The following is a 12,728-nucleotide window of genomic DNA, read 5'->3' as shown; positions in this document are numbered from 1 at the left end:
GTGGACTTCTTTAAGGTTGATCTTTGGGATGTCCTGCAGTCTCTTGAATAGGGCTTTCTCTATTGCTTCTGCGCTGCCAAAGGTGCGCTCCAGTCTCTGCCATGCAGCAGCGAGACCTGCTTCTGCTTGTCCCACATAGACGGTTCTGAGGCTCTTGACACGGTTTGTAGAGCCTGGGCCCAACCACTTGATCAGGAGGTCGAGCTCCTGTTCCGCAGTGAAGTTGAGATTTGCGATGGCTGCCTTGAAAGTTGCTTTCCAGGCCCTGTAGCTCTCTGCACGATCATCGAATTTCGTGAGACTAGTGTTGATTAGCTCTCTGCTCACCATGAACCTGGCAAACTCAGACATATCTGATTTCTCACCACTTGTTGCCACGACGACTCGTGATGCCCCTGGGGCGTATGGGCTGCCTGGCATGAATGGATGAGATGTTCCCGGGTAAAATGACGTTGCTGCAGGGTTGAGCTGTGGTTTAGCCTCTGTAGATTCTGATGACCGCTGCTTGAGCTGTGGAAGTGGGTCAGGAAACACTTGGTTGCCATCTTGCTGTGGTGGCTGTGTTTGAGAGGGCACCTTTTGGTGACTGTTATTAATTTGCTTGGGTGCTTTAGGTGGCACTGGCACTGGTAGAGGTAAGTTGGAGGTTTCGGTGTTGTCGGCTTGGACGGTACTGCAAACCGGGGTTGCTACAGGTAACTGATTCAGTACATAGTCTCTTGTGCGATCAACTGGATTGTCTGCTTCCAGTGGTGGCGAGTCAGCTGGATCAGGACCTTGGATCAATGCTTGCTCAAGTAGTCTCACTTTAGCTAGCGCAACTTCCTCTTCCATCTGTGACTGAAGAATCTTTATCCGAGCCTCCGCTTCTGCACTTTTGGCTTCTTCCTCTACTTCTCTTTCTGTGAAGGAACGTCTCACCTTGGATTCCTCTGCTCTTATGCGGGCCTCTAGTATCCTGTCGCTCAGGGCTGAGCTTCTTGAGGATGATGACCCGGATGACCGAGAGGAACGTCTAGATGAGGTTGATCGGTGTGATCTGGTTTCTTGCTGGTGAGAGATACGGTGTTCGGCCTTGTCTATGGCATCTTGCACCTTGGCATCTCTTTCTTTGTCCACCTCTTCTGCCTTGCTCAGGTCTGAAAGCGCTTCGTCAATTTTAGAGTCTTTTAGAAAGGTAATGTACCTTGTTGACAGTCTCTTGTATCTTTCATGAGCTGTGTTCAGCCGTTCCAGAGCGGCTTGTAAGCATGTGGCATCACCTGATGAGGATTCAAGTCTTGACATGTAATAGGTGACTCGTTCCCATTGTTCTTCCAGGTGTTCACATAGCTCATCTTTCATAGTGTGATAGTTTTCAGTGGCCTTTATCGTGGGTTTGGAAGAGCGCTTCGGTCGGACAACTTGGTCTGCTGAAAGCATGGGCTCTGCCTCCTGGGCTTCATAATGGACAGTATCAGGTTGTATTTGCTCTGTTTCAGCAGTGGGGAACTGTCCGAGGTCTTTTTCGGCCATTTTTATATAAGGTGTACTGTCTCTTTAAGAAACTTGACTTTTGAATAGGGGTCCAAAAATCGTTGTGCAGCTCTGCAAGGACTCCCTGATGAGATTCCCAAGGTGTCTTCAGTAAAACTTGGGGTTCGCAGTGCAGCGGTGTGCAGTAATGGGGTATAATGTACTGCAAGTCTATAGAAGGAGTATAGCAGGAGGGAAACAGCAGGTGCATAAACTGTCCCTTTACAATGCAGCAGAGGTGACACAGGACGTGGCAGATGGGAGAGCTTCCCCTTAGGCTTGTCCAGGCATGCACTGTGCAGGCAGACTAGTGCACAAGGCTTGTTGCTAGGCAGATTACAGGGGAAGTTACAGGGCTCTTAGGGATCTGTAGCCGGGGTATTGAGCTCTTAAGCAGTCTTCTGACTGTTCTGTCCCCACTTAAAGGCGATGGAAGGTGCGTAGTTGTGAGAGGTTGTGAGAGTCTTACCTTCGTTTTTCCTATAGGTGGGGCAGACAGGACCTTGAGCACTCCAGAGTGAAAACATGCACAAGCTGAGATGAAACAATGGTGGTTTATTTTCTCCAAAGGTCAGGACATGCAGAGTGCAGTAATCCAAGTACCTGGCATTGAAATCTCGAGTGATGCTTGCCTCTGTAGCTACTACGTGTGGTCAGAAGACTTTGCTCCTAGTAGCTCAAGTAAGGGATGTTGCTCTCACAAAAGCTCTGACTGGAATGACAAGCCAGGAAGTGATGCAAGAGGGTCATCAGACACTCCCATGGGCTGAGCAAAAGAAACAGAGGAGCTGAAAAGTCTGACCAGTAGATGGCAGCAGAGACAGGCATGAAAAACATTAAATAACAGTTTTAACTAAGACAAATAGAACAGCACAACGTTTAGAGACTGGATGGCACTGCATACGACCCCAAGAATACCATCCCTACAGTCAAGCATGGTGATGGCAGCATCATGCTGTGGGGCTGTTTCTCAGCCAAGGGGCCTGGCCATCTGGTCCGCATCCATGGGAAGATGGATAGCACGGCCTACCTGGAGATTTTGGCCAAGAACCTCTGCTCCTCCATCAAGGATCTTAAGATGGGTCATCATTTCATCTTCCAACAAGACAACGACCCAAAGCACACAGCCAAGAAAACCAAGGCCTGGTTCAAGAGGGAAAAAATCAAGGTGTTGCAGTGGCCTAGTTAGTCTCCTGACCTTAACCCAATTGAAAACTTGTGGAAGGAGCTCAAGATTAAAGTCCACATGAGACACCCAAAGAACCTAGATAACTTGGAGAAGATCTGCATGGAGGAGTGGGCCAAGATAACTCCAGAGACCTGTGCCGGCCTGATCAGGTCTTATAAAAGACGATTATTAGCTGTAATTGCAAACAAGGGTTATTCCACAAAATATTAAACCTAGGGGTTGAATAATAATTGACCCACACTTTTATGTTGAAAATGTATTAAAATTTAACTGAGCAACATAACTTGTTGGTTTGTAAGATTTATGCATTTGTTAATAAATCCTGCTCTTGTTTGAAGTTTGCAGGCTCTAACTTATTTGCATCTTATCAAACCTGCTAAATCTGCAGGGGGTTGAATACTTCTTGTAGGCACTGTATGAGCGGGAGTAGGAGATCAAACGCTGCCGCTCCCAGCCCCAAGCAGTCCCCAGCACCGCTCCAGAGCTGCCCGCACCTCCACTGGACTCTGTGTGTGTGTGTGTGTGTGTGTGTGTGTGTGTGTGTGTGTGTGTGTGTGTGTGTGTGTGTGTGTGTGTGTGTGTGTGTGTGTGTGTATATGTATGTATGTATGTATGTATGTATGTATGTATGTATGTGTATATATATATATATAATATATATAAATATATACACCCACCCCTCCCGTATATTCGGATTATAAGACGCACCCTCTACTTTCCCCCAAAATTTGGGGGAACAAAAGTGCGTCTTATAAAGCGAAAAATACGGTAAATGCTGCAATGCAAGGCTTAATATCAGCATGGACACAAACCACCGGAAGATGTTGGAATACAGCCTTTGGCTTATAATACCTTTTATATTACTGCTGCTTCCTACATGTGAACTTGGTGGTTTCTAAAGGGCACCATTATGTATAAAATGGCATTTTACTTATCCGAAGATTTCGGTGGAATCTTTTTTTTTTTTTTTTTTTTTTAATTTTTTTTTTTATTATATAATAAAGATGTAACCTTAACAGAGGTTTTTTGTTAACTTTTGTCAACCAATCTTTGAAGCCGTCATCTGTGCCACAGTAACATGCATTTGATGGCAAACTGGCCCACAGTCATCAAGTACACTGTTCACACGATCAGTTTTCCACATTATCTAACTCCTTCGAGCATTCAAGAGTTGGATGATTGGAGTTGTGCCATTTGACAGCGCATAACGCAATGCGCCAGACACTGGGCACTCCACACGGTGCAGACATGTCTGTCTCCAGATCTGACCGGGGCAATCTTTTACACTTTTGTGTGATAAATACTGAATCTTTCTGTTCCATATAAAGATGCATGCTAAAATATTAGGGATCTGCCTGTAACATACCTCCTAACCACAATCCTACAATTGTTCCACAAAATGGACAAACATGGGTGGATAGAATAACAGTGCATTCACGGTGAATAAAAGGTGGGGCATGAAGGGGTTGTCTCACAAAGAGCATTTATCCCCTATCTTCAGGATGGATACAAATTTTACATGGGAGAATTGATTCACACTACTGGACACCAGATCCGTAATCTGTGACGTCTGGATGCGAGCCCTGCGTCTCCTTACCTCAAGCCATGCCTGATTTCATTTGATTAGCCGGGCGTGGCATCAACATGGCTACGAGACCGGATAATCAATAGAAAAGTCGGGCATGCCGGGTGGAAAGAGTATTTGCAAATGTTTCTTCCAGGGATCACAGTATACTGATCTGGGTGATGGATTCTCAGTTTGCTATCCTGTAAATGGGTGACACTCTTTATGGGACCCCAGCTTCACATCTCTAACAGCAAATGATCTGTAATCTTGGGGCTCCCGGCCCCAAGTGATTATGGAGGGATGAGACTCCGCACCAATACTGTATGATTTATCATGCAGTATTGGTGCTGAGTCCCATCCCTCCATTTTTCTGCTGTTGTCTTGGATTGCGGACTTGCCTGTCTGGGGGACTACGGGCATCCACCCCAGCCTGGAGGATATCATACGAGTGAGCTGAAATCTATATATTTTTCCCCCAAGTGATTATACCTTTTATCTCCTATTTTGTGGTTTAGTAGGTATGTTATAATAGTAATACAGTTAGGTCCAGAAATATTTGGACAGTGACACAATTTTCGCGAGTTGGGCTCTGCATGCCACCACATTGGATTTGAAATGAAACCTCTACAACAGAATTCAAGTGCAGATTGTAACGTTTAATTTGAAGGTTTGAACAAAAATATCTGATGGAAACAAAGAGTAGTCATAAATGGTACATTCTCTATATGGGCTATAGTCAGCGGTGGGGTGCCGCAGGGATCTGTGCTTGGACCGATTCTTTTTACTCTCTTTATTAATGACCTTGTGGATGGGATTGATAGTACAGTGTCAGTCTTTGCCGATGACACCAAACTATGTAGGATATTAAAAACTGACCTGGATAGTACAATATTACGAAAAGATCTGGATAAGATGTCAGAATGGGCAGATACTTGGCAAATGAGATTTAATGTTGATAAATGTAAAGTAATGCACCTAGTACGGAGTAATCCTATAGCTGCGTATACATTAAATGGAAGTAAACTCGGGACTACAGAACAGGAGAAGGACTTGGGTATTCTCATTACAAATAAGCTGAGCAGCAGTACTCAATGTCAAGCAGCAGCTGCTAAAGCAAACAAGATTCTAGGGTGTATAAAAAGAGAGATTAGATCCCGTGATCCCAACGTATTGTTACCCCTCTATAAATCACTTGTAAGGCCACATCTGGAATACGGGATCCAGTTTTAGGCTCCACATTTTAAAAAGGACATTCAGAAGTTAGTCAGTTCAAAGGCGGGCAAGTAGACTACTACAGGGAATGGAAGGCCTCCGATATGATGACAGGTTGAAAAAGTTAGATATGTTTAGCTTAGAAAAAAGACGTCTCAGAGGAGATCTCATTTATATGTATAAATACATGTGTGGTCAATATAAAGGACTGGCACATGACTTATTTCTTCCAAAGACAATACTAAGGACCATGGGGCACTCACTACGAGTGGAAGAAAAGCGATTCCGACAGCTAAATAGGAAAGGGTTCTTTACAGTTAGAGCGGTCAGACTGTGGAATACACTACCACAAGAGGTAGTAATGGCAGATACTATAACAGCTTTTAAAAAAGGGCTGGATGATTTCCTCAGTACACAAAACATTGTTGGTTATAAATGACTTAGTGACTAAATGTAGAACTGGTGGAGGAAGGTTGAACTAGATGGACCTAGGTCTTTTTTCAACCTAAGTAACTATGTAACTATGATAGAAATTGTAGGAATTGTACACATTTCTTTACAAACACTCCACATTTTTGGAGGTCAAAAGTAATTGGACAAATAAACCAAACCCAAACAAAATATTTTTATTTTCAATATTTTGTTGCAAATCCTTTGGAGGCAATCACTGCCTTAAGTCTGGAACCCATGGACATCACCAGACGCTGGGTTTCCTCCTTCTTAATGCTTTGCCAGGCCTTTACAGCCGCAGCCTTCAGGTCTTGCTTGTTTGTGGGTCTTTCCGTCTTAAGTCTGGATTTGAGCAAGTGAAATGCCTGCTCAATTGGGTTAAGATCTGGTGATTGACTTGGCCATTGCAGAATGTTCCACTTTTTTGCACTCATGAACTACTGGGTAGCTTTGGCTGTATGCTTGGGGTCATTGTCCATCTGTACTGTGAAGCGCCGTCCGATCAACTTTGCGGCATTTGGCTGAATCTGGGCTGAAAGTATATCCCTGTACACTTCAGAATTCATCCGGCTACTCTTGTCTGCTGTTATGTCATCAATAAACACAAGTGACCCAGTGCCATTGAAAGCCATGCATGCCCATGCCATCACGTTGCCTCCACCATGTTTTACAGAGGATGTGGTGTGCCTTGGATCATGTGCCGTTCCCTTTCTTCTCCAAACTTTTTTCTTCCCATCATTCTGGTACAGGTTGATCTTTGTCTCATCTGTCCATAGAATACTTTTCCAGAACTGAGCTGGCTTCATGAGGTGTTTTTCAGCAAATTTAACTCTGGCCTGTCTATTTTTGGAATTGATGAATGGTTTGCATCTAGATGTGAACCCTTTGTATTTACTTTCATGGAGTCTTCTCTTTACTGTTGACTTAGAGACAGATACACCTACTTCACTGAGAGTGTTCTGGACTTCAGTTGATGTTGTGAACGGGTTCTTCACCAAAGAAAGTACGCGGCGATCATCCACCACTGTTGTCATCCGTGGACGCCCAGGCCTTTTTGAGTTCCCAAGCTCACCAGTCAATTCCTTTTTTCTCAGAATGTACCCGACTGTTGATTTTGCTACTCCAAGCATGTCTGCTATCTCTCTGATGGATTTTTTCTTTTTTTTTCAGCCTCAGGATGTTCTGCTTCACCTCAATTGAGAGTTCCTTAGACCGCATGTTGTCTGGTCACAGCAACAGCTTCCAAATGCAAAAAAACACACCTGTAATCAACCCCAGACCTTTTAACTACTTCATTGATTACAGGTTACCGAGGGAGACGCCTTCAGAGTTAATTGCAGCCCTTAGAGTCCCTTGTCCAATTACTTTTGGTCCCTTGAAAAAGAGGAGGCTATGCATTACAGAGCTATGATTCCTAAACCCTTTCTCCGATTTGGATGTGAAAACTCTCATATTGCAGCTGGGAGTGTGCACTTTCAGCCCATATTATATATATATATAATTGTATTTCTGAACATGTTTTTGTAAACAGCTAAAATAACAAAACTTGTGTCACTGTCCAAATATTTCTGGCCCTAACTGTAAAACTGCTTAAACATTTTTAGCCCCAAGCACTTTCAAACGATTATATCACCTTGTATATGTAGTTTGACACTTTTTTTAATCTTTGCATTCTGGGCTATTTATATTTCTCAATAGCTGATACGTTTTAAATTGATGGTACGGTTTCAATGGCCCAAAATACACAAGCATACACATATATAACACACACATATACAGAGTTAGGTCCAGGTATATTAGGACAGTGACACAAGTTTTGGCTGTTTACAAAAACATTTATTCAAGTTACCGTTCTATAATCAATATGGGCTTAAGTGCAGACTTTTCACTTTAATTTGAGGGTATTCACTTCCTAATGTTTAGAAATTATAACACTTTTTAATACATAGCTTTCTCTTTTTCAAAGGATTGAAAATAATTGGACAATTATCTGAAAAACTCTTTAATGGGCTGCATGGACTATTCCCTCGTCTATCCATCATCTGTTAAGCAGCTAAAAGGTCTGGAGCTGATTCCAAGTGTGGCATTTGCATCTGGAAGATATTCATCACAAACACAGCAAAAATGTTAGGAATGGCCAATTCAAGAGTTTGGTACATTCTGGAGGGGATATGGTCAACACAACAGTGGTGGATGATCATAGAATCATTTCTATGGTAATTCAAAACCCCTTCACAACATCCATCCTCGTGAAAAACACTCTCCATGAAGTGTTTCAGGATCTACAGTAAGTCTACCATAAAGAGAAAAGTTTGAGAGCAAAGGTGCACATGGTGCAAACCATTAATCAGCCTTAAAAATATTAAGGCTAGATTAGACTTTGTCAAAAAACATCTAAAGTAGCCAGCCCAGTTCTAGAAAAGCATTCTTTGGACAGATACAACTAAGATCAACCTGTACCAGAATGATGGGAAGAAGAAAGTATGGAGAAGGCTTGGAACTGCTCATCATCTAAGCACACCATATTCTCTTTAAGATGGCTTTCAATGGCCCAGGGTCACTAATGTTTTTTCATGATGTGACTGAAGACGACGCAGTCGGATGAATTCTGAAGAGTACAGGGCTAATTCTCTCTTCTCAGATTCAACCAAATGCAGTGAGATTGATTGGACAGCGCTTCACAGTACAGATGGACAATGACCCAAAACATACCAATAAGCAATCAATAGGTTTTTTTTAAGGCAAAGAAGTGGAATATTCTGCAGTGGCCAAATCATTTGCCAGATCTCAACCCCATTAAGCTGCATTTGCCATGCCTAAGGTATAAAGACCCACAGACCAGCATCAACTGAAATCAGTTGCAGTAAAGGCCTGGCAAAGCCCCACAAAGGAAGAAACCCAATGTTTGTTGACGTCCATGGCTTCCAGACTTCAGTCAGTCATTGCCTATAAAGGATCCTTTATGAAGAATTAAAAATGAATATTTTATTTATAGTAAAGATCTTTTATCTAATTACTTTTGAGCCCCTGAAATGAGGAAGCTTTGTAGACAAATCATTACAATTCCTAAACATTTCACAGTATATTTTTGATTAACTCCTTCAATTAAACCTGAAAGCATACACTTCATTTGCATCTCAGTTGTATCATTTTAAATCCGAACAATCTCATACACTGCTAAAATCACGGAGATTTCTGGTCACTGTCCAAGTATTTCTAGACCTAGCTTTACATATATACATACATAGTCATATGAAATTCCACATATGTATACAGACAGGCACATTCTAACATTCACATGTGCACACAAATACAGGCACACACATGCCTATGCATATATACCACCGATACTCCATAGGTCTGCCATTCCCTGGTAGGGACCATTACAGCTCCTATGTTGGTAGCTCACTTCTGTATTCTTAAACCCTAGACATTACAGCAGAAACAGACCATGCTTGTACAATCTTCTTTTCCGAGCTAACAGGTTGAAGCACTTTCTGACCACTTTAGCAATCACTCCGTGCAGAAACTTGGAAAGATTCCAAATGAAACTAACAGGAAAGGGTAGATTCTTGAGGAAGTTAATAGACCAAAACCACCTTCATTAGATTAAATAAAACAAAATGGTATACTAAATAATTGGAGATTTTATCGGAGCTAAAAGGAAAGGCACTTCAACAGAGTTCAGGACATTTGTTTTCTGCTTAAATTAATCGAGCTACTACTTTGTTAGTGTATTAGCAGAGTTTGTAATATTTAACATTACAGTGGGAACCGTAAGTTTAAAAATCATTTAATAAAAATGGATTATTCTAGGCTTAAGTCGAAAATAATATTTTGTATTTTTTTTGTTTTATTTTCAGCATTAATTAACTATATCCGACCAGTGTTTGTTTCCCGCTCGGATCAAGATTCAAGGAAAAAAACAGTGGAAGAAATCAGAAGACGAGCCCATTCAAATGGTATTTGGCCTCAGGTATGTCAAATGTCATCCAAGGGGTTGTCCACTTTAGTTAGAAGGGGGCCGCAACGATGCGCGGATAAGTGTCCGGTGATAAAATGTAAAACTGCTAATTTTTAGGATATTTGAAAATAGGTTTTCTGAACCAGAAATGATTGGAAAGCAAGTCAAGTTTGTAAAATGAGCAGCTTTTTGAGTGGCAGCAGCTGAGGATCAGCTAGGGTGGGTATTCATAGTGATTCCCGCCCCCTTCCTGTCTGTCTTCCCCCTGTTATTTATGCTAATTCTATTATAGAATCGTTTTACGAAGTGGCTAGAAGGACTTATGCTAATATCATACCCATGTGACCATGAGGGGCGGGGCCTCAGCCAACAGAAAAATAATGTTGCTTCCTGATATCAGCTATGTTGGCTGAGGCCCTGCCCCTTCTGGACACATGGGTATGCCATTATCATAGGTCTCTTCTAGCACTTAAAAAAACTATTCTATAATATAATTAGAATAAATAACTGGAAGGACGGACAGGCAGGGGGCGTGAATCACTAGGGATATCTACCCCAGTTATTAGTTGATCCTCAGCTGCTGCCACTCAAAAAGATGCTCATTTTCCAAACTTTACTTGCTTGTGTTTCAAAACCTATTCATCCACTTTCACAGCTAAAGGTCTATATAGGATCAGCCTGATAGTGCCAGTATAGCACTGGCTTTAGGTTATATAGGAAAATCCCGCTGATTACTGCTCTTTAAGGATTTGTTTTTGTCTGACATTATAGGTGTAACACTTTTTTTTTTCTTCTTCTTAAAGGTTATGATCTTCCCAGAAGGAACATGTACCAACCGATCTTGTCTGATTACCTTCAAACCTGGTAGGATGTGAATGTGTATGTACTGCGCCAAGTGTCTGATTGCCTGTATAATGTCGGTCCTCATTGTCTCTGTAAAGTATCATTATCTGCCAGATATATTGTCTGCTAATGACTAACAGTTGTAAGCTGCAGATCATCCTTGTTCACGCGTACATATTGGTCATATTTACCCCATGTTGTCACTATTTACTCATTGTGCGCTTTGATGAACGGCCCATTCTAGCTGTTTGCTCGTGTTTGTCCATTGTGAAATTTGGTTCTCTATACTCAACCATTGTCAGACACTTCTGATGGTTTTTTTTTCTGTGTAAACAGTGAAAGTTGATATAGGTAAATAAAAATGATTCTTGTACAAAGTGTTCGGGGAGGGGCAGTGAACATGACTGCTGAAAAGTGTTCACATTATGTGATCCAGGGTAGATAAATAGCCTTGACAAATGGCGACTGCACGAAACTACATGACTTGTTCATAAATCGCATTGTATAATGTAATAACTGTGAGGAACACGAAGATTTTCTTGTATTAGGTCAATTTTGTTACATAATGTTTACATTCTTTTTAGTATTTGGTAACAAATGAAGCCCCTGAAAGTACAGTTTTTCACTATATAAAGGAGGAAAAAAATCCTTTTTTTTTTTTTTACACCTGGACATTGTGACTCTTAAAGGGGTTGTCCGGTGTAAAACAAGTCTGCAGTCACTCTGTAATTGCAGACTTATGAATCACCAGTTTCCGAGACAGGAATGATGGTCGCATGACAACAAATGTGCGATATGCATGTTACTGGTCAGAATCTGACTTGTGGGCGCATCCTCACTCAATACAAATGTATTGAGCAAAGCCGCACCCAGTAGATGGCCGCACCCACTCCATACACTTGTATTGAGCGTGGCTGCACCCATTGGTTGGGTTCTGGCTGGGAACATGCATATCATACATTTATGGTCTCTTGACCGTCGTTCCCGACTCAGATACCGGTGAATCCCCTCAGCGCACAATGTGTGGGAGGATTCCTAAGTCTGCAGTCACAAAGAGTGACTGCAGACTTATCAACTTAGGCCAGACCATCCCTTTAAAGCCCCCATACACATTAGATGGCTATCAGACTAATGATGACATGGTCAATTATTCAGCCAACAGTTATGCGGGCATCACACGAGACGATCTATCGTGCGATGTGTCGTCGGGGTCACGGTTTTCGTGACGCACATCCAGCATCGTTCACGACGTCGTCTCGTGTGACACCTACGTGCGACTCCAAATTGGTTATAAATCGTGCATCGTGTACTTGTCGCTCATTTTTAAAAAATTGTTTAATCTTATTTGCGCAGGTTGCTCATTGTTCTCGGGGCAGCACGCGTTGCTCCGTGGGACACCCCGGGAACGATGAACACAGCTTACCTGTGTCCTGCGGCACCCGCCGGCTATGAGGAAGGAAGGAGGTGGGCGGGATGTTTACGTCCCGCTCATCTCCACCCCTCCGCTTCTATTGGCCGGCCGCTGTGTGCGTCGCTGTGACGCCGAACGTCCCTCCCCCTTCAGGAAGAGGATGTTCGCCGCCCACAGCGAGGTCGCTCAGCAGGTAAGTACGTGTGATGGCGGTTTAACGACTTTGTGCGACACGGGCAGCGATTTGCCCGTGACGCACAAACGACGGGGGCGGGTACGATCGCTTGTGCAATCGCACGATAGATCGTACCGTGTGAAGCCTGCATTACAGTGCCTTGTTATCTTATTCACTCCCTGCCATTTTTTACTTGAAATTTCACCTTTTTTTTTTTTTTTTTTTTTTTTTGGGGGGTTTGGATCAGTTCATGTAAAGAACATACCTACAACTGTCAACATTTGGTTTTCATTTTCTTATGAAGCAACCGAAATGTAGGACAAAATGACTGAAAACGTCAGTGTGCATCACCCCCTAAAGTGAGCACTTAGTAGAGCCTCCTTTTGCAGCAGTTACAGCTGC

At 42.6% G+C, this 12,728-nt stretch overlaps 1 protein-coding gene across 1 annotated transcript in view; it reads left to right on the top strand.

The window, feature by feature from the left end:
• The window catches only part of LPCAT1 (lysophosphatidylcholine acyltransferase 1), a 175,659-nt gene that overhangs the window by 98,639 nt on the left and 64,292 nt on the right, over positions 1-12,728 (top strand). The window contains exons 4-5 of the mRNA XM_075316508.1: positions 9,797-9,909; positions 10,701-10,761. Of these exons, the coding sequence (XP_075172623.1) occupies positions 9,797-9,909; positions 10,701-10,761 (174 nt within the window). The remainder of the gene's footprint in view (positions 1-9,796; positions 9,910-10,700; positions 10,762-12,728) is intronic.

Source organism: Anomaloglossus baeobatrachus, chromosome 6 (genome assembly GCF_048569485.1).
Source record: "Anomaloglossus baeobatrachus isolate aAnoBae1 chromosome 6, aAnoBae1.hap1, whole genome shotgun sequence".
Taxonomy (NCBI): Eukaryota; Metazoa; Chordata; class Amphibia; order Anura; family Aromobatidae; genus Anomaloglossus; species Anomaloglossus baeobatrachus.
Note: the sequence above shows the minus strand (reverse complement) of the source record. Positions and strands in the feature narration are given on the sequence as shown.